Here is a 21,935-nt window from a genome sequence, read left to right on the forward strand (position 1 = left end):
TAGAGAACCTGAAGCCATGATCGGTGGCCCAAGATGACACGGCATGAATCGCAAGTTGAAGCCATGATCGGTGGCCCAAGATGACACGGCATGAATCGCAAGTTGAAGCCGCCCTTGAAGGAGAGGCGAATCATCTCCCAGATAGCAAAGGGTTAGATCGTCGACATAGAGAGTAGATTAGACGCCAGAAGAAGAGAGGTTAGAAGACGATTGAAGGCAACCAGAAAAAAGAGTAGTGCTCAGAAAACTACCTTGGGCACACCTTCGTATTGCTGAAAAGAGGCAGAGAGAGTGGTACCAAGCCTCACTCGAAAGGAACGACAAGAGAGGAAGCTTCGGAGAAAGAGAGGGAGATGACCACGAAGACCTAAAGAATAAAGTTGGGACAGAATATGATATCGCCAGGTGGTATCGTAAGCCTTTTTCAGGTTTAAAAGGACGGCAACAATGGAAGTCTTCGCAGCAAAAACAGTACGAATATAGACCTCCAAGTTGACCAGGGCATCAGTTGTGCTGTGGCACTGGTGAAAACCAAACTGAGAAGAGGAGAGGTGGTGATAGTGTTCTAAGAACCACATCAGACGAACGTTAATCATACATTCAAGAGCTTGCAGACACAACTCGTGAGGGCAATAGGACAGAAGTACTTAGAGGATGTCCCAAGAGACCCTGGTTTGCGAACAGGGAGGACACCGGCATCGAGCCAGTCCTCAGGGACTGACGACGACTCCCAGACCCGATTATACAGACTCAGTAAATACCGGGACGTGCACGGAGGGAGATGGTGAAGCATCTCATAATGAATGCCATCGGAGCCCGCAGCCGTAGAACTGCAGAGGGCCAGGGCAGACTGAAGTTCAGAGAGAAGGGATCATTATAGGGAAGTCGGAGATAGGTGTAGAAATCCAAAGGACGAGATTCAAGAGCAGGTTTATGAAGAAGGAAAGATTGAGAAAAATGAGAACCAGAGCTAACAGAAGAAAAGTGGGAACCCAGTTCAGTCGCGACCTGCAACGGGTCCGCCACAAGAGTACCACAAAGGTGAAGGACCGGCGAGACATCGGGAACGAACTTACCCGCTATCTTGCGGATACGCTTCCAGATCTGCGGCAGAGGAGTTTCGGATGTAATGGTGGAGACATAAGACTCCCAACATCCATGTTTAGCTGTACGGATGGTCCTACTGGCCACCGCACTCTCCTTCCGAAACAACAGAAAAGACTTAGCCGTCTGCTGGCGGCGGTGTCTCTTCCTGGCTTTACGTTTACAGCGGACAGCCCGAGCACAGTCCACATTCCAACAGGGAATGCACTTCTGTGTCCCCCGAGAGGAAGAGAGAGGAATAGAACGGAGGGCAGCGTCGAAGACGGTGTCATGTAAAAGGAGGAGGGAGCGAGTGAGAGGCAAAATGGAGAGGTCGGAGAGAGTAGCACGGAGGGTAAATAGGTTCCAGTAAATCGCCACCTAAGGAAGGAGAGGGGAGGGTGAAAAGAGAAAAGGGTGACAAGGATGGGGAAATGGTCACTGCCATGGAGGTGATCAAGAACCCGCCACGAGAAATAGCCTTCCGGCTATTTTCCTCATGATGTGCCTTACGGCGTTTGTGGAAAATTCAAGTATACCTGGAATATTTGCAGCACTTGACAATTCTCCAGGATGCCACCCACAACAGTCGACTAACACCCAGGTTCCTAATCACTGCTAGATGAACAGAGGCAATGGGTGTAAGGAGACTCGGCCATATGTCTCACCCTGCCTGGGATGTAGTGATGGTACAGCGAACAAGAGTGTCAGCACAACACCACAGTAGTGGTGGTGGTAGTACAGTGAACTAGAGAGGCAGCAGAACACCACAGTCCACCACAGTCACCTCCCTAATGTCACTGTGGTTAACTGCTGCCCTCACCACATCCAGGCCGGTCACCACATCACCGAAGACCCATGACCACTGGTGACCATCCTGGCGGTCCCTGGTGGTGATGGTGAACTGGGCACTCCAGGGACCCCCTGGCCCACCCCTGGTACACACAGCTCCTGCCCGGCCTGACCTCCGGTACTGCCCCTGAAGGCCAGGCAGCAGTGAAGCTCCTCCCTCACCATCATTACTCTCGTAGTCTCCGCCCACCACACACTCCCCTGGGTGACCCTTGTCCCCCACCCACAACAGTTTAGTGTTGCAGTAGGTGTGGCCCCGCTGGCCCATACACAACAACACAAACTGTCTGGCCAGCGAAGTGTCAGGGGTCAGTTGGATGGTGACCCGCCCTCTTGTTGACCCCGCCCACCCGAAGTCAAGGAATGCCAGGGTGCAGGAGGGGTCCAGCACGTCCACAACCTCACTCTCCTGCAGAAAATTAAATAAATCATGCTGATAACTGTTTAACAAAATGTTATCATATCCGTTACCAAAACTCAGTAAGTCAGTAAGACTAGTGGGTGTAATAAAGTAACCTGGAGGGTGTGGGCATGAGCGGGCGTGGGCTGACGCAGGAATGGGTGGAGGTACAGCTGTCCGTCTTGTAGAGTTATCCTGGCGGAGCGGCAGCCATCTTGGTCTTCCTGGACGGCCAACACCCGGCCAGCCTCCACCAGCCTCTTAATGGCTAACACCCAGCCAGCCTTCACCAGCCTCTTGACAGGCTCCCTCATCCTGCGGAGGTCCTCAACCTGTGGACAGTATCAGTCCCATTATCATCTGTGGTCAGTGACAGCCCCAGTATCACCTGTGGCTAGTGTCAGCTCATTATCACCTGTGGTCAGTGTCAGCCCCATTATTCCTTGTGTAGGTGTCAGTGCCATTATCACCTGTGGTCAATGTCAGCCCCATTATCACCTGTGGTCAGTGTCAGCCCCATAATTACTTGTGGTCAGTGTCAGCCCCATAATCACCTGTGGTCAGTGTCAGCCCCATAATCACCTGTGGTCAATGACAGCCACATTATGGTGGACCTGTAGCTCCAGCCCCGCTCTACTGGCTAGGGGGTTGGTGCTGGACCTGTAACTCCAGCCCCCCCCCCCTCTACTGGCAGGGGGTTTGGTGCTGGACCTGTAGCTCCAGCCCCACTCTACTGGCATGGGGTTAGTGCAGGACCTGTAGCTCCAGCCCCCCTCTACTGGCATGGGGTTGGTGCAGGACCTGTAGCTCCAGCCACCCTCTACTAGCAGGGGGTTAGTGCTGGACCAGTAGCTCCAGCCCCCCCCCCACTCTTCTGGAAAGGGGTTGGTGCTGGACCTGTAGCTCCAGCTGCCCTCTACTGGCAGGGGGTTGGTGCAGGATCTGTAGCTCCAGCCCCACTCTACTGGCATGTGGTTGGTGCTGGACCTGTAGCTCCAGCCCCCCTCTACTGGCAGGGGGTTGGTGCAGGACCTGTAGCTCCAGCCCCCCCCCCTCTACTGGCAGGGGGTTGGGGCTGGACCTGTAGCTCCAGTTCCCCTCTACTGGCAGGGTGTTGGTGCAGGACCTGTAGCTCCACCCCCCTCCCCTCTACTGGCATGGGGTTGGTGCAGGACCTGTAGCTCCAGCCACCCTCTACTGTCAGAGGGTTGGTGCTGGACCTGTAGCTCCAGCCCTCCCTCTACTGGCAGGGAAGGTTTGTGCTGGTATTGTTTGTGAGTTTGTTGGCAATTTCAAGGCATCATTTTCTTCAAACCCAGCAGTGGTCTGTTTTGGTTTGCTGCCTTCCTGGATGCTTTCCCTGTAGGTTGGTGTAGTGTCACCCACTCTATGTGCCTCTATGAGGGGGCCAGGATCCCGGGTTCAATAGAAGATCACAAGTTCAATCATCACATTTTACAGAAATGGTTCTCATGTTTCCTTTCACCTGATTCCGCTGTTCACCTACCAGTAATTGTTTATCCAGGAGTTAGGCAACTATTGTGTATTGTATATTAAGTCAGTAGTTGACCTTGGCGAACCTTGATAAACCTAAGAACAGCTTCCTCTCTTCAAAACACAACTCAATATCTTGTGATATGACTTACGAGAAAAAACTTACTGTTAATGGCTTCTGGGGGACCTCTCCAGTGATTTCCTGAACTTTATTCGTGATGCTGGAGGCTGAGTCTCCCAGGTATATGAGGTCAGCTGTGGCACCTGTGTCCGTGGTCATCATCTCCAGGGCCTCCTTGATGGTCTCTTGCACCTGTCATTACCAACACAAATATTAATGTTGGAGGCTGAGTCTCCCAGGTGTACGGGATCAGCTGTAGCACCTGTCTCTGTGGTCATCACCTCCAGGACCTCCCTGATGGTCTCCTGCACCTGTCATTACCAACACAAATATTAATGGTGGAGGCTGAGTCTCCCAGGTGTACGGGGTCAGCTGTGGCACCTGTCTCCGTGGTCATCATCTCCAGGGCCTCCCTGATGGTCTCCTGCACCTGTCATTACCAACACAAACATTAATGGTGGAGACTGGACTATAATGAAGCATCAGGCTCTGAGTAAAGTAACGGGACTACAATGAAGTATCAGACTGAGTAAAGTTATTTGACAAGATAAGTAATGTTGTTTCTCTACAATGACCACAGTGTAGAGACAGGGACACTCCCCAAGCCCGGCCCTAGGACAGGCTTGACTTGTGAGAGTTTAGTCCACTAGGCCGAGCATCCCGCAAGTGGGCTTGCGGGCGAGCGGCCCGCAAGCTCACATATCCACCATAGCCTGGTTGGTCCGACACTCCTTGGAGGAAACAACCTTGTTTCCTCTTTAAGATGTCCACAGTTGTTCCGGCAATGTTTCTCCTGCTCGCTGGGAGGGTGTTGAACAACCGCGCACCTCTGATGTTTATACAATGTTCTCTGATTGTGCCTATGGCACCTCTGCTCTTCACTTGTTCTATTCTGCATTTTCTTACATATCTTTCACTCCAGTATGTTGTTATTTTATTGTGTAGATTTGGTACTTGGCCCTCCAGTATCTTCCATGTGTATATTATTTAATATCTCTCTTGTCTTCTTTCTAGTGAGTACATTTGGAGGGCTTTGAGACGATTCCAATAATTTAGGTGCTTTATCGCGTCTATGCATGCCGTAATGTTCTCTGTATTCCCTCTATTTCAGCAATCTCTCCTGCTCTGAAGGGGGAGGTGAGTACTGAGCAGTACTCAAGACAGGACAACACAAGTGACTTGAAGAGTACAACCATTGTGATGGGACCCCTGGATTTGAAAGTTCTCATAATCCATCTGATAATTTTTCTGGCTGATGCAATATTTGCTTCGTTATGCTCCCTAAACGAAGTAGTCCATGGTACACAGCGCGACTTTGCTCTCCTTGCACCAGCTACATATAGATTTTCGTTTCCTGTTTCATCGTTCTATGTGTGCTTGCAAATAACGCACTCACGTGCACCCTTGGCTTTAGTACTTGTAGGTGGTATGAAGCCAAGCTTGTAAAGCATAAAGTAGCATTGAAACGATTATAGGAAAAGCTCAATTTGTAAGGTAGTCTTGAAAAGATCGCTTTGTAAGGTCCCACACAGGAAGAGATTCAGCTAGCCTCAAAGAGTGTCCATCAGTCAGGAAGAGATTCAGCTAGCCTCAAAGAGTGTCCATCAGTCAGGAAGAGATTCAGGTATTCTTGAAAATATCAATGAACACCACCACCATGGAAGCCGCTAACACTGTTCATCTATGCTACTTGTATCAGATGCATCACCACTGAACGCAGAAAACGATTCATCTATGTATCATCTATATACATTAGAGATGGCAAGGGTGGGGCTCAGAGATACACCTGGATACGCTCGCTGTATCATCCTCATAGGTGCTGTATCACTGGCATCTGACCGTTGTGTTAAGCCCTTATTGCGCCAAGCTTCACCAATGTTATGACCCTTATGTTCTTCAAACAAAAGGGTCTGAATTGCACCGACTGAGCACAGTCTTTCAACACCGTGTCGGACAGGTGTTTGAGAGCCAGAGGCACGTGTGCCACAAATGGTTGCTCACGCAGTACTAACCCAGCCAGCAGCCCTTGTCTTTCACATTCGTTATAGCAAAAGGTTCGTTCAGTGTTTGTTGGGTAGGCTGCTCCATTATGACAATCTTTCTTTGTTTCAAATGTGTTCCATTTGTTTTGTATTTGTCACTTACGTCTCAATAATGGAGCAGCCTACCCGACAAACACTGAACGAACCTTTATGACATATGTCCATTTTTCAAATTGTTTCAACAGTTTTTCTTTTTCGTTTTTTTTCTTTTTAAGAAACATGGAGCAGCCGTCCTGTAGACCACCGAACGAACCTTTTTGACATTTGTACTGTTTTCAAAATTCTTCATTTTTTTTATTATTTACATTTTTTGTATGTAAGAAACATGGAGCAACCTACCTGCTGACCACCGAACGAACCTTTTTGACATTTGTTTTATATCAGACATTTCATTTCTTTTTTCCTACAAATACGTCAATGCTTTGCAACATCTTAGCAGTCACCCTTTTATATCCCAGCATCATTAGCATCTTTAAACAAGAACAACATAATTTATGTGCATCGTCGGAGGAGTCTAAGAATGTGCAAGAAGCAGCGTGACCCCACCATGTGGTGTTGATGTTACTCAAACCAGCGTTTGTCATACGGGACGATTTGACGCCGATCGGGCCGTTCGTTACCCAAAATATTCGTCTTTTGGGGCAATCATTATGCGAGGTACCACTGTACTTGACTTGTAAATCATTCCTTCTGAAGATGTATTAATATACAGAAGTACTTAAGGAAATTCTTGTTTCAATTCTTCCTCCGTGGTCTGACACTGTCATTATATATATATATATATATATATATATATATATATATATATATATATATATATATATATATGTCGTACCTAGTAGCCAGAACGCACTTCTCAGCCTACTATGCAGGGCCCGATTTGCCTAATAAGCCAAGTTTTCATGAATTAATTGTTTTTCGACTACCTAACCTACCTAACCTGACCTAACCTAACTTTTTAGGCTACCAAACCTAACCTAACCTATAAAGATAGGTTAGGTTAGGTTAGGTAGGGTTGGTTAGGTTCGGTCATATATCTACGTTAATTTTAACTCCAATAAAAAAAAATTGACCTCATACATAATGAAATGGGTAGCTTTGTCATTTCATAAGAAAAAAATTTGAGAAAATATATTAAATCAGGAAAACTTGGCTTATTAGGCAAATCGGGCCTTGCATAGTAGGCCGAGAACGACATTCTGGCTACTAGGTACAACATATATATATATATATATATATATATATATATATGCGAACAAGCCTGAATGGTCCCCAGGACAATATGCAACTGAAAACTCACACCCCAGAAGTGACTCGAACCCATACTCCCAGAAGCAACGCAACTGGTATGTACAAGACGCCTTAATCCACTTGACCATCACGACCGGACATAATGAGGTGATAGCCGAGGCTATTTGAACCACCCCACCGCCGGCACTCGGATAGTAATCTTGGGCATAGCATTTTACCAAATCACCTCATTCTTTGGGGCACACGTGAGGAACACAAATGCGAACAAGCCTGAATGGTCCCCAGGACAATATGCAACTGAAAACTCACACCCCAGAAGTGACTCGAACCCATACTCCCAGAAGCAACGCAACTGGTATGTACAAGACGCCTTAATCCACTTGACCATCGCGACCGGACATAATGAGGTGATAGCCGAGGCTATTTGAACCACCCCACCGCCGGCACTCGGATAGTAATCTTGGGCATAGCATTTTTACCAAATCACCTCATTCTTTGGGGCACACGTGAGGAACACAAATGCGAACAAGCCTGAATGGTCCCCAGGACCATATGCAACTGAAAACTCACACCCCAGAAGTGACTCGAACCCATACTCCCAGAAGCAACGCAACTGGTATGTACAAGACGCCTTAATCCACTTGACCATCACGACCGGACATAATGAGGTGATAGCCGAGGCTATTTGAACCACCCCACCGCCGGCACTCGGATAGTAATCTTGGGCATAGCATTTTACCAAATCACCTCATTCTTTGGGGCACACGTGAGGAACACAAATGCGAACAAGCCTGAATGGTCCCCAGGACAATATGCAACTGAAAACTCACACCCCAGAAGTGACTCGAACCCATACTCCCAGAAGCAACGCAACTGGTATGTACAAGACGCCTTAATCCACTTGACCATCACGACCGGACATAATGAGGTGATAGCCGAGGCTATTTGAACCACCCCACCGCCGGCACTCGGATAGTAATCTTGGGCATAGCATTTTACCAAATCACCTCATTCTTTGGGGCACACGTGAGGAACACAAATGCGAACAAGCCTGAATGGTCCCCAGGACAATATGCAACTGAAAACTCACACCCCAGAAGTGACTCGAACCCATACTCCCAAAAGCAACGCAACTGGTATGTACAAGACGCCTTAATCCACTTGACCATCACGACCGGACATAATGAGGTGATAGCCGAGGCTATTTGAACCACCCCACCGCCTGGGGACCATTCAGGCTTGTTCGCATTTGTGTTCCTCACGTGTGCCCCAAAGAATGAGGTGATTTGGTAAAATGCTATGCCCAAGATTACTATCCGAGTGCCAGCGGTGGGGTGGTTCAAATAGCCTCGGCTATCACCTCATTATGTCCGGTCGTGATGGTCAAGTGGATTAAGGCGTCTTGTACATACCAGTTGCGTTGCTTCTGGGAGTATGGGTTCGAGTCACTTCTGGGGTGTGAGTTTTCAGTTGCATATTGTCCTGGGGACCATTCAGGCTTGTTCGCATTTGTGTTCCTCACGTGTGCCCCAAAGAATGAGGTGATTTGGTAAAATGCTATGCCCAAGATTACTATCCGAGTGCCGGCGGTGGGGTGGTTCAAATAGCCTCGGCTATCACCTCATTATGTCCGGTCGTGATGGTCAAGTGGATTAAGGCGTCTTGTACATACCAGTTGCGTTGCTTCTGGGAGTATGGGTTCAAGTCACTTCTGGGGTGTGAGTTTTCAGTTGCATATTGTCCTGGGGACCATTCAGGCTTGTTCGCATTTGTGTTCCTCACGTGTGCCCCAAAGAATGAGGTGATTTGGTAAAATGCTATGCCCAAGATTACTATCCGAGTGCCGGCGGTGGGGTGGTTCAAATAGCCTCGGCTATCACCTCATTATGTCCGGTCGTGATGGTCAAGTGGATTAAGGCATCTTGTACATACCAGTTGCGTTGCTTCTGGGAGTATGGGTTCGAGTCACTTCTGGGGTGTGAGTTTTCAGTTGCATATTGTCCTGGGGACCATTCAGGCTTGTTCGCATTTGTGTTCCTCACGTGTGCCCCAAAGAATGAGGTGATTTGGTAAAATGCTATGCCCAAGATTACTATCCGAGTGCCGGCGGTGGGGTGGTTCAAATAGCCTCGGCTATCACCTCATTATGTCCGGTCGTGATGGTCAAGTGGATTAAGGCATCTTGTACATACCAGTTGCGTTGCTTCTGGGAGTATGGGTTCGAGTCACTTCTGGGGTGTGGGTTTTCAGTTATATATATATATATATATGTTTCATTGAATATGACCGCATATTCTGTATTTATTATTTTCTGGTTTAGGGCTTCTATCCCTCTATTTTCTTAGCATCAGGGCTTAATTGAAATAGGAGTTCTCCAAAACTCATTTTCGTACTTTTAAGGTGAAGAAAAGAAGTGATTCCTACCCATGAATACATGAACAAAATTAGCGACATCCTAAGTGACGACTCCAAATTTCAACGAATCACAAGGAACCCCGTAGAAGACCTTAAGCGGAAAGTAAACAAAACAATTACAGCAATCAACGCAAAGAAAGGTAGTGTGCATTTCAATAAACTTCAAGGCGACTATGGCTTAGGATATGCCTACGGCAATGTTAAGACGCATAAACCAGGTAACCCACTACGCCCTATAATCAGCCAAATACCAACCCCAACTTATCACCTGGCAAAGAAACTCAATGAACTCCTAACTCCATACACTCCAAGTAAGTTTAGTCTACAATCATCAGCAGATTTCCTAGAATTGATCAAATCTACCCAGCCCGATGGAATCATCGCTTCCCTGGACGTTGAATCCCTTTTTACCAACGTCCCAGTCGACACAACCATAGGAATGATACTGGACAGAGTATACAGAGACGAGAGCACCCCCAAATTAGACATACCTGAGCCACACTTGAAAAGTCTTCTCGAAGCATGTACAAAGGAAGCCCCTTTCATCAGTCCACAAGGAGACATGTATTTACAAATAGACGGAGTAGCAATGGGCTCCCCCTTAGGAGTTTTATTTGCTAATTTTTATATGGGAACCATCGAAGATAGGGTCTTCAGTAGCAGACAAAAACCAACTGTATACTGCCGTTATGTAGATGACATATTCGTAATAGTAAAAAACTCAGATGAACTAATTGACCTAAAAAGACACCTAGAGAGAGAGTCAGTACTCCGATTTACACATGAATATAGTGAAAATAACAGTCTGCCATTCTTGGATGTACTAATAACAAAAACAGGAACCTCTTTAAGCACCAACGTATATACCAAGCCCACCAACATAGGATTATGCCTGAACGGTAGAAGTGAGTGCCCCCAAAGATACAAAGCCAGTGTTCTCAATGCTTATATTCGTCGAGCGCTTACCCACTGCTCTGAATGGAGCAACGTGAGTAGAGAGTTTGAAAGAGTAACTCAGGTATTGGTGAACAACGGATATAGCAACGCGGAAATAAACGCTGCTATAAGAAGACACTTGGACCGTTGGTATAATTCAGAACCTAGAACAGAAACCACAACACCCCCAATAAAATTATATTACAAATCAACCATGCACAGTGAACATATAAAAGAGGAAAGAATAATGAAAGAAATAATCCGTAAAGGAGTAAAAAGCACTACTCCTAACCAAAACATAAACCTGATAATATTCTACAAAACTAAGAAGACTTCCGAACTCCTTATCAAAAACAGCCCGAAGCCGACGGAGAACCCTCTACAGCAGTCAAGCGTTGTATACATGTACACTTGCCCCCACGAAGGATGTAACCTTCAATGTAAGTACATAGGTATGACGTCGACCAAGCTGACGAGGCGTTTGACATGCCATCTTCAATCTGGTGCCCCTAGGAATCACATGAGACAAGCCCATGACATTACTCTAACAAGAGAAATGTTGAACAAGAATACTTGCATAATAGACAAAACCCAAGATTCAAGAAGATTACAAATTCTTGAGGCAATTCACATAAGAATAGAGCGACCTACCATGAACACCCAAATCACGGAACTATTTACTCTACCCACCATGAGAGTAAGGACAAGACAAGAACATATCGATGCCAACACAGAAGACAATGTCCAACATAACAGGCCAATTACACTGGATTAATCTTTGTGTTTAGATAGGAGATGCCTCGTATGGGCCAATAAGCCTTCTGCAGCCCCTATGTTTATCCCTTATGTATCCCCCCATGTTTTTCACCTTCATTGTATTATCACCTGACCTAATGCGGGTATAAAATCAACTAGTATTGTAAGATCTGTTCACTTGAGAATGAACCATGGAGGTTCGAAACGTCGTGCAAATTATACAAATAAGTGTAATACACTCTATAGTAAATCACTTCTTTTCTTCACCTTAAAAGTACGAAAATGAGTTTTGGAGAACTCCTATTTCAATTAAGCCCTGATGCTAAGAAAATAGTTAGAGGGATAGAAGCCCTAAACCAGAAAATAATAAATATTACTCCCTCCTCTTTTATCAGCTGATCCTTGAGCTCTCGGCTACCAACAAATGATGTAGCATCACCCGAAGGCAGCTAAGTACACAGTGACCTAAATGTGATTGAAAAAACCAACAAGACCAACCCGTAATTCTCTCATTTCGACCTCATTAGTGTTGCTCCCTGGAGCTAAGAAGCTGTACCCGACGTTCACTGCTGCCTATCAACGAGTCTTCCCTATTTGTTCCTGCCTACATTTATCCTGCTATCATGCTAAGTAAGGCCGGTAAGACCCTTAAGAAAGATAGCACACCTAACAAGAATAACCCTACTAGCCAGGCTAACAACATGATTAGTTCAGCTATCTCCCCCTCGGTGGCCGCCGTGGGGGGTACCGACTCTCCCCCCGTCAACAATAACAAACAATCTCAGCTGGGCGCAGCGCCGTCTCTGACACGGGCCATGCAACAATTAGGTAGCCATATGGACCAACTTAAACGAGCTACTGCCCCTTGTTCTGACTTCAAGCGCTTTGCTAACAACCCTTGGCTCAAGTTATTAACTCAAGTACATGAAGATCAAATGACAGTAATCAAAGAGCAGTCGGCCTTAATAATGAACCTGCAAGGCTCATTATTATCTTTGCAGAATGAAGTTGTAGACTTACACAAGATCAATCAAGATCTATCTACCAAAGTCGTCAACCTCGAACAAGAACTAAGCATTCTCAAGAACACAGTTACAAACTTTAATCCAGATGCAACCACTAAAAAACAGGAAGAAATATTGCAACAGTTTGAGAACCATCTGAACAACCTACAACAACAACACACAGTTACCCAAGACGAGACAGACCAACATAAACTACTTGAATCTGTAATTATCTCTTCACGTGATTTTCCCCAAGAAACTGATGGTGAAGACTGTGCTGCCATTGTGATCAAAGTATTGCAGGATAAGTTAAATTATTCGATCCAAAAAAATGACATCAAAGCAGCTTATAGAGTGGGTACCAAATCATCTGGTACTAATAATAGGCGAATTAGATTAAAATTAGATAGCTGCTCCCGCAAGACTGATCTTATCTCATCTGCAGTTGCTAGTAAATCCACTGTTTATGTGAATGAATGTCTGACCAGGTGCAGGCAAAATCTCTTTTTTAAACTGCGTGGCTTCTGCAAAAATTCCCCTACAATTAAACACTGTTTTGTGCGAGATGGTAAAATTATAGCTAGGAGGACTGACACTGGAAAAACCTATTCAATAACCACAGAAGCTCACCTTAATTCTTTCCTCAGTGACTGTGGGATAGCTGCTGTATAGCCTGAATTCAGATTATAATCGCATATAACTACCTTTGTGTACTCTAGCTCTGCCTTTCCCTTCAAAAGGTTTTAACTTTAGTTAAAAAAAAAAAAAAAAAAAAAAAGAATAATATTGTCATCTTTATTATTGTCTTTTTTTTCTTCTTACTCCCATGTTCCATAGTACACTGGCTTTGCCTGTGTCCTCTAGTATTAACTTCATTATCCAGTGTTCCTGAGTGTATCTCTATTTAAACTACCTCAGTTTGTTTTAGTGTAACTTTAGTATTCAATTATAGTGTACTTATAATAGTATTGTAAGCAAGCTTATTATCTTATAGATTTCATAATTGTTTTTTTTTTACTTTTTTGGTCATCTATTGTTATTAATTATTCTAGTTAATTTTTTACATTCCTAGTTCCCTTTAAGTTTTTTTTTTTCTTTTTACTTAAAATTACCATTAAGTTTATTTTACTTTAGAATTTTTAATCTACTTTTTTCTTTGTTTTCTATTTTGTAATTTGCCATTCTTACCTTGTTTTCCTGCAATCAGCCTTTTTATGCAGACAAGTATAGACCCAGAACTAAACCTCATATCCACTATCTATGACAATCATCACTTCAATGATCAAAATTGCAGATATTTTACAGCACATGATGTAAACAATGTATTAACAGATAATCTCAATATCTCTGTAATCAACTTGAACGTTACATCCCTAGGTAAACACTTCGATGATGTTAGTGCCTTGATTGAAACTATTGACAACAAATTCTCTTTTATTATACTTACTGAAACGTGGTTGAAAGAGGATAATACTCAACTCTTTAACATGCCTAACTACTCGGCAATTCACAACTGTCGTCAAATGCAGAGAGGTGGTGGTACTGCCCTTTACTACCACCAAGAACTAACATGCTTAAAAATAATTAGAACTAGAGACTGCTGTGGGGAGTATATCTTCGCCAGTTTCAGAGTCAAGGGTGCCGAGTCTGTCCTGTCTGTGGGTGCAGTCTATAGAATTCCTAACACTGATGTGTCTGAATTCAACTCAAACCTTAGAAATCTAATACTAGATAACAGATTGAACAAAAACCATCTAATTATCGCAGGGGACTTTAATATTGACCTCTGCGAGCCTGAACACCCTACTGCTGTTAGCTTCCTCAACTGTATGAATTCCTGCTTCCTCATACCCTTAATCACCAGACCAACTAGAATCACTGATAGTACTGCTACGACTCTAGATCACATCTGGACCAACATAACCTCACCGCTTACTTCAGGTATAATCACCGATAGCACTACAGACCATTACCCCACATTTCTCTTAACTAACATTAGCAAACCACCTCTAGAGACAAGGGAGTTAAGCTTTAGGCTGCACAATGAAACTGCTATAAACAATTTTATAACTGCTGCTGATAATGTCAACTGGGAGTCCGAGTTAGGTAACATAGGGGACATCAGCCTAGCAGTGAAATCTTTTCTACAAACAACTCTTAGCCTTTATAACACCCACTGTCCTATGCTTACAAAACAAGTCACAAGCAAAAGACTTAACAATCCTTGGCTTACAAAGGGAATACTTAAATCCATTAACAAAAAACACGACCTTGAGAAGAAGTATAGGCTAGGAACAGTCTCCAAAGAATTCTCAAAGAATTACTCGTTATTGCTATCTAAAATAATTAGACGAGCCAAAACTAAATACTATGAAGATAAATTTACCCAAATAAAGAGCAACATTAAAAAAACTTGGAGCACAATTTCACAAATATTGGGATCAAAGAAGATTTTAAATAACAAACCAACACTCCTTTCCAATAACGTTGGTCAGCTTTCAGCCTCTGATTCTGCTATTGAGTTCAATAGGTTCTTCTCTTCCATTGGGTCATCCCTTGCAAATGATATTCCATCTTCCTGTACTGATGTTAAGGACTATCTTACAGGTAACTATCCACAGTCTCTGTACCTAAAGCCTACTAGTTCCACTGATGTCAATGAAATAATCCTTTCCCTTAAAACCAAGACTAGTGCCCTCGAGGAGATACCAACTTTAATTTACAAAAAAGCCTCCAGATCTCTAGCCCCTGCTATTGCATTGCTCTTCAACAAGTCACTTGAACTCCAAACCTTTCCTGACATTCTAAAAAAAGCAAGAGTAACCCCTGTCTACAAATGTGGTGATCTCACTGATGTTAACAACTACAGACCTATATCAATCCTGCCTAACTTGTCAAAAATATTCGAAAAGCTAATCTACAAGCAGCTTTACTCTTTTCTAGCCAAACACAATATACTTAGCTCTTGTCAATATGGCTTCAGACCCAAAAAAAGCACTAACGATGCACTTATTAGTATGATTAACTTAATTCACGCAGCTCTTGATAAAAAGGAGTTTCCTGTTGGGTTATTTGTGGACCTGCGTAAGGCTTTTGACACTGTCAACCATCAAAACCTTCTTCTTAAATTGCATCATTATGGAGTCAGAGGACACTCCCTGCAATACCTCAAATCTTATCTTACTGACAGGCTCCAGTATGTTTCTGTGAATAATACAATTTCTCCCACCCTACCCATCAACATTGGTGTTCCTCAGGGCAGCATACTTGGCCCTCTCCTCTTTCTCATCTACATTAATGACCTTCCAAATGCCTCCCAACACCTCAAACCAATTCTATTTGCTGACGACACAACCTTCATTTACTCCAGTCCTGACCCCCTTGCTTTAAATGCCACAGTAAATACTGAGCTAGAGAAAGTCCATCTTTGGCTAACTGCCAACAAACTCACCCTTAACATTGACAAAACGTTTTATATTCTGTTTGGCAATAAATCCTCTAATCAGATAAATTTCAAAATAAACAATACCCAAATTTGTAACAAATTAGATGGCAAATTCCTTGGCGTTCTCATCGACCACAAGCTGAATTTCCAGGGTCACATTCTAAATATATCAAAAAAAGTTTCAAAAACTGTTGGCATTCTTTCTAAGATCAGATATTATGTACCCCGCCCTGCCCTGGTTACTCTCTATTACTCCCTCATCTATCCATACCTCAACTATGGTATTTGTGCTTGGGGTTCTACTACCCAAAATCATTTACGTCCTCTCATTACCCAACACAAAGCTGCTATTAGGACAATATCCAACTCTGGCCCCAGACAGCACTCGGTACCCTTACTCAAATCTCTGAATATGTTAGATATTAAGTCACTGCACATTCTCTCGTGTATTATACATATATAAAACGCTGAACTGTAATGCCAATCCTGACCTCAAAAGCTTCATTGAAGGTTGTAACAGAACCCATGAGCACCACACCAGGAATAAATACAGTTTTGATATTCCTAGAGTACGACTTAATCAAACTAGAAATGCTCTACAAATCAAGGGACCCAGAATGTGGAATGACCTTCCCAACCATGTTAAAGACTGTACCTCTCTCAACCAGTTTAAGATAAAAACTAAACACTACCTAATAAATTCCCTGTAACCCACCTCACTCCTTTATTGTCAACCCATGTCTGTTATTTTATTATTATTATTTTTTTTTAATCAACACTGTTTGTCAACCTATTGTATTTGTGCTGCTTTTTCAGTCATGTTCCCCCTTTTTTTTATCCTTATTTGTATTTGTTTTCAACACTTTTTATTCTTTATGCTCAATTAGTATTAAGTTCTAGATATTAATGTTTTTCTTGCCCGAAACGCATTGCGTAATAGTGGCTTTAGGCATTGTATGTACTAGCTCTATCTTTATATCAATCCATTAATGTAACATCACTTGTATGTATGTACCTTACCTGAATAAACATATTTATTTTATTTATATTTAAATACAGAATATGCGGTCATATTCAATGAAACATGTTTGAAAGAAAACCTGCTGCCAGTATACACCAATATATATATATATATATATATATATATATATATATATATATGTCATACCTAGTAGCCAGAACGCACTTCTCAGCCTACTATGCAAGGCCCGATTTGTCTAATAAGCCAAGTTTTCCTGAATTAATATATTTTCTCAAATTTTTTTCTTATGAAATGATAAAGTTACCCATTTCATTATGTATGAGGTCAATTTTTTTTTATTGGAGTTAAAATTAATGTAGATATATGACCAAACCTAATCAACCCTACCTAACCTAACCTAACCTATCTTTATAGGTTAGGTTAGGTTAGGTAGCCGAAAAAGCTAGGTTAGGTTAGGTAGGTTAGGTAGTCGAAAAAACATTAATTCATGAAAACTTGGCTTATTAGGCAAATCGGGCCTTGCATAGTAGGCTGAGAAGTGCGTTATGGCTACTAGGTACGACATTATATATATATATATATATATATATATATATATATATATATATATATATATATATATATATATATATATATATATATATATATATTAGTATATTTTGGTAGCAGTCTTTCCTGTAGACATATATTATTAAATATGACCGAAAAAGTAAGATTAATAATTCTAACACAAATTTTCTCAATCTTTCGTACATTTCTTTTCACTGTTGGAGGTAATTCAAAAATCAATTCTCCAAAATTCATTTTTATTTCTAGTCTGACGCGACACTTGAGCGCGTTTCGTAAAACTTATTACATTTTCAAAGACTTTACACATACACAACTGAATAGAACTTACATATCTCCGATTTGTTTATATCTACATTTGAGTGAGGTGGATGGGGTGAGGTGGTATTTAATAGGGTATTAATTTCATCAACACAAGACAGAACATGAAACAATGGATATTGAAATGGAAGTGATTGTAGAAAGCCTATTGGTCCATATTTCTTGATGCTTCTATATTGGAGCGGAGTCTTGAGGTGTGTAGAATATAGCTATGCATTAATTGGCTGTTGATTGCTGGTGTTGACTTCTTAATGTGCAGTGCCTCGCAAACGTCAAGCCGTCTGCTATCGCTGTATCTATCGATGATTTCTGTGTTGTTTACTAGGATTTCTCTGGCGATGGTTTGGTTGTGGGAAGAGATTATATGTTCCTTAATGGAGCCCTGTTGCTTATGCATCGTTAAACGCCTAGAAAGAGATGTTGTTGTCTTGCCTATATACTGGGTTTTTTGGAGTTTACAATCCCCAAGTGGGCATTTGAAGGCATAGACGACATTGGTCTCTTTTAAAGCGTTCTGCTTTGTGTCTGGAGAGTTTCTCATGAGTAGGCTGGCCGTTTTTCTGGTTTTATAGTAAATCGTCAGTTGTATCCTCTGATTTTTGTCTGTAGGGATAACGTTTCTATTAACAATATCTTTCAGGACCCTTTCCTCCGTTTTATGAGCTGTGGAAAAGAAGTTCCTGTAAAATAGTCTAATAGGGGGTATAGGTGTTGTGTTAGTTGTCTCTTCAGAGGTTGCATGGCGTTTCACTTTCCTTCTTATGATGTCTTCGACGAAACCATTGGAGAAGCTGTTGTTGACTAGGACCTGCCTTACCCTACAGAGTTCTTCGTCGACTTGCTTCCATTCTGAGCTGTGGCTGAGAGCACGGTCGACATATGCGTTAACAACACTCCTCTTGTACCTGTCTGGGCAGTCGCTGTTGGCATTTAGGCACATTCCTATGTTTGTTTCCTTAGTGTAGACTGCAGTGTGGAAACCTCCGCTCTTTTCCATGACTGTTACATCTAGAAAGGGCAGCTTCCCATCCTTTTCCATCTCGTAAGTGAAATGCAGCACAGAACTCTGCTCAAATGCCTCCTTCAGCTCCTGCAGATGTCTGACATCAGGTACCTGTGTAAAAATGTCGTCAACATACCTGCAGTATATGGCCGGTTTCAAGTTCATGTCGACTAAGCCATCGAGCAAAAAGCAAGTCCTAGTGGTATGCAGGCAAAATGTGCCAGAGTGTGCATACCAGTGAAGTCCTCACTGCCTGATGTGATAATGGAAGGGGACTCCCCTTCCAAACAGTAACTCCTCTCTTCCTCCCACCTCCTCACCATCTTCCATACCCCTACAGCAATCAACAGCAAGGTAAGTAATAACTTGAACATAGTTTTGTAGGTTTATTTAGATGAATTAGGTAAAAAAATTTAGTTTGATGTTGGGTTTTTGGGGTAGTCAGGAACGGATTAATTCATTTCCCTTTATTTCTTATGGGGAAATTAGCTTCGGAATGCGAGTTTTCGGAATACGAGGCGTCTCCAGGAACCAATTAAACTCTTAAACTGAGGTATGCCTGTATATATATATATATATATATATATATATATATATATATATATATATATATATGTATATATATATATACATATATATATATATATATATATATATATATATATATATATATATATATATATATATATATATATGTCGTACCTAGTAGCAAGAACGTACTTCTCAGCCTACTATGCGAGGCCCGATTTGCCTAGTAAGCCAAGTTTTCCTGAATTAATATATTTTCTCTAATTTTTTTCTTATGAAATGATAAAGCTGCCCATTTCATTATGTATGAGGTCAATTTTTTTTTATTGGAGTTAAAATTAACGTAGATATATGACTGAACCTAACCAACCCTACCTAACCTAACCTAACCTATCTCTATAGGTTAGGTTAGGTTAGGTTAGGTAGCAGAAAATGTTAGGTTAGGTAGGTTAGGTAGTCGAAAAACAATTAATTCATGAAAACTTGGCTTATTAGGCAAATTGGGCCTTGCATAGTAGGCTGAGAAGTGCGTTCTGGCTACTAGGTACGACATATATATATATATATATACAGTATATATATATATATATATATATATATATATATATATATATATATATATATATATATTATATATACAGTATATATATATATATATATATATATATATATATATATATATATATATATATATATATATATATATATATATATATATATATATATAATGATATAATGTATGTCATACCTAGTAGTCAGATTGCACTTCTTGGCTTACTATGCAATGCCCGATTTTCCTAATAGGCCGAGTGATTTTCTTTATTTTCAAACAATTGTTTTCAATTTGTTTATTTGAAATATTCTTAATATATTAAGAACATAAGTTATTGACTTAGTTATGTTAATTTAGGGTTATCTTGAGGTTATCTTGAGATGATTTCGGGGCTTTAGTGTCCCCGCGGCCCGGTCCTTAACCAGGCCTCCACCCCGAGGAAGCAGCCCGTGACAGCTGACTAACACCCAGGTACCTATTTTACTGCTAGGTAACAGGGACATAGGGTGAAAGAAACTGCCCATTGTTTCTCGCCAGCGCCCGGGATCGAACCTGGGAACACAGGATCACAAGCCCAGCATGCTGTCCGCTCGGCCGACTGGCTCCCTCCCAATGTAGTGTAGCGAGTAGATTATCCCAATAATATACTCGCTCCAAATATAGTGTTAATGTTCCTGTCAACCTTTGGAGATGAATGAGGTGAGGCGTTGCCCGGGCAACATGGTGAGATGTTGCCCGAGAAATATAAGCAGCAAGTAAGTAATTATCAAAAGAAGGCACCAAACCGGGAAGGCTATGTAGCACCATCAAATACGCAAAATAATCAGAGGGCGCTAAATATCACCAAGGATGCCAATACGAGAACAAAAACGCATAAGGCGAACGATATCAAAAGTATCCGAGTCACCAAGAATTCTATCGAGGGACAGGTGACCGCGAGGGGCAGTCGGAAAGCAAGACACACGCTCGTCCTGGAAGTCAGGACATTCAAGAAGGACATGCACGACCGTAAGAGGGACAATGCAACTAGGACAATAAGGAGCAGGGCGGCGCTCCATCAAGTGACCATGGGTTAAGCGAGTATGGCCAATACGCAACCTCGCCAGAGCTGTTTCCCACCGCAGGTTACGGTGGAAGGAGGACGGCCACGAGGAAACACAACATTTAAGAGTACGTAGCTTGTTACCAGTAACAGACAACCAAGAAGCCTGCCAACGGGTAAGGACTGAGGAATGGATAACCGGGTAAAAGTCGGAATACGGAATGCCTTTACGAGAGATGGGACAAGAGCGGACAGCTTCCTTAGCGGCAGCATCCGCACGCTCATTTAAAGACACGCCAATATGGCTGGGAACCCAACAAAACTCAACCGACTTAAATTTACTGTGAACGAGAAACAGCCAATGCTGGATCTCGACAACTACTGGATGAACCGGATTAAAGCACCCGAGAGCCATGAGGGCACTACGAGAGTCAACAACAACCACAAAGGAAGACTGACAACGAGAAAGCAGGAGACGAAGAGCATAGAGAATAGCATAAAGTTCCGCTGTAAAGATGCTAGTCTCCGGAGGCAAGCGACACATATAAGTGCGATCAGGAAAAACAACAGAGTAGCCAACACCGTCCGCTGACTTAGACCCATCGGTGAAGACAGAAACGGAGCGGGAGTGAGAAGAAAAGTGCTCGAGGAAAAGGCGTTTTAGAACCGTAGGAGGGGTAAAAGCTTTAGTGATACGGGTCAAGGAAGTACAAAACCGCGGAAGAGGGACCCTCCACGGGGGCAAAGAAGGAACAACACGAGGAGAAACATCAGAAATACGAACGGAGAGAGAATCCTGTAGGCGAGATAACCGGACAGAAAGAGGGAGGTGGTGAAGAGGAACAGGAACCGCAGGAGGGGTAAAAGTTAAAGCACGACAGAGGCGAGAGGAAGGATATTGCAAGGACCGCGCAAGATAGCGAAGACAGTAGCGATCACGGCGGTCCTGGAAAGACAGGAAGCCAGTGTCAACATATAAGCTAAGGATGGGAGTCGAACGAAAGGCACCAGAACTGAGGCGCAACCCAGTATGGTGCAAAGCATCAAGACGGCGAAGAGTAGAAGGAGAAGCAGACGAGTAAGCAGTAAGTAAGCAGTAAGCAACCATAATCGAGCTTAGACAGGACAAGAGAGGAATGT

General features: G+C 42.9%; 1 protein-coding gene across 2 annotated transcripts in view; it reads right to left on the reverse strand.

The window, feature by feature from the left end:
- Positions 1–379: 379 nt before the first annotated feature.
- Positions 380–21,935, reverse strand: part of LOC138349612 (tripartite motif-containing protein 59-like) — a 318,336-nt gene continuing 296,780 nt past the window's right edge. Inside the window, exons 4-7 of one of the 2 annotated variants that reach the window (XM_069325897.1) lie at positions 4,232–4,261; positions 3,996–4,112; positions 2,452–2,667; positions 380–2,344 (exon numbers count right to left, since the gene is read on the reverse strand). In XM_069325897.1, coding sequence (XP_069181998.1) covers positions 1,832–2,344; positions 2,452–2,667; positions 3,996–4,112; positions 4,232–4,261 — 876 coding nt within the window. In that variant the 3' untranslated portion in view covers positions 380–1,831. Of the gene's footprint in view, positions 2,345–2,451; positions 2,668–3,995; positions 4,143–4,231; positions 4,262–21,935 lie in introns of both variants that reach the window. The other variant, XM_069321202.1, reaches the window with a different exon arrangement.

Source organism: Procambarus clarkii, chromosome 1 (assembly GCF_040958095.1).
Source record: "Procambarus clarkii isolate CNS0578487 chromosome 1, FALCON_Pclarkii_2.0, whole genome shotgun sequence".
NCBI lineage: Eukaryota > Metazoa > Arthropoda > Malacostraca > Decapoda > Cambaridae > Procambarus > Procambarus clarkii.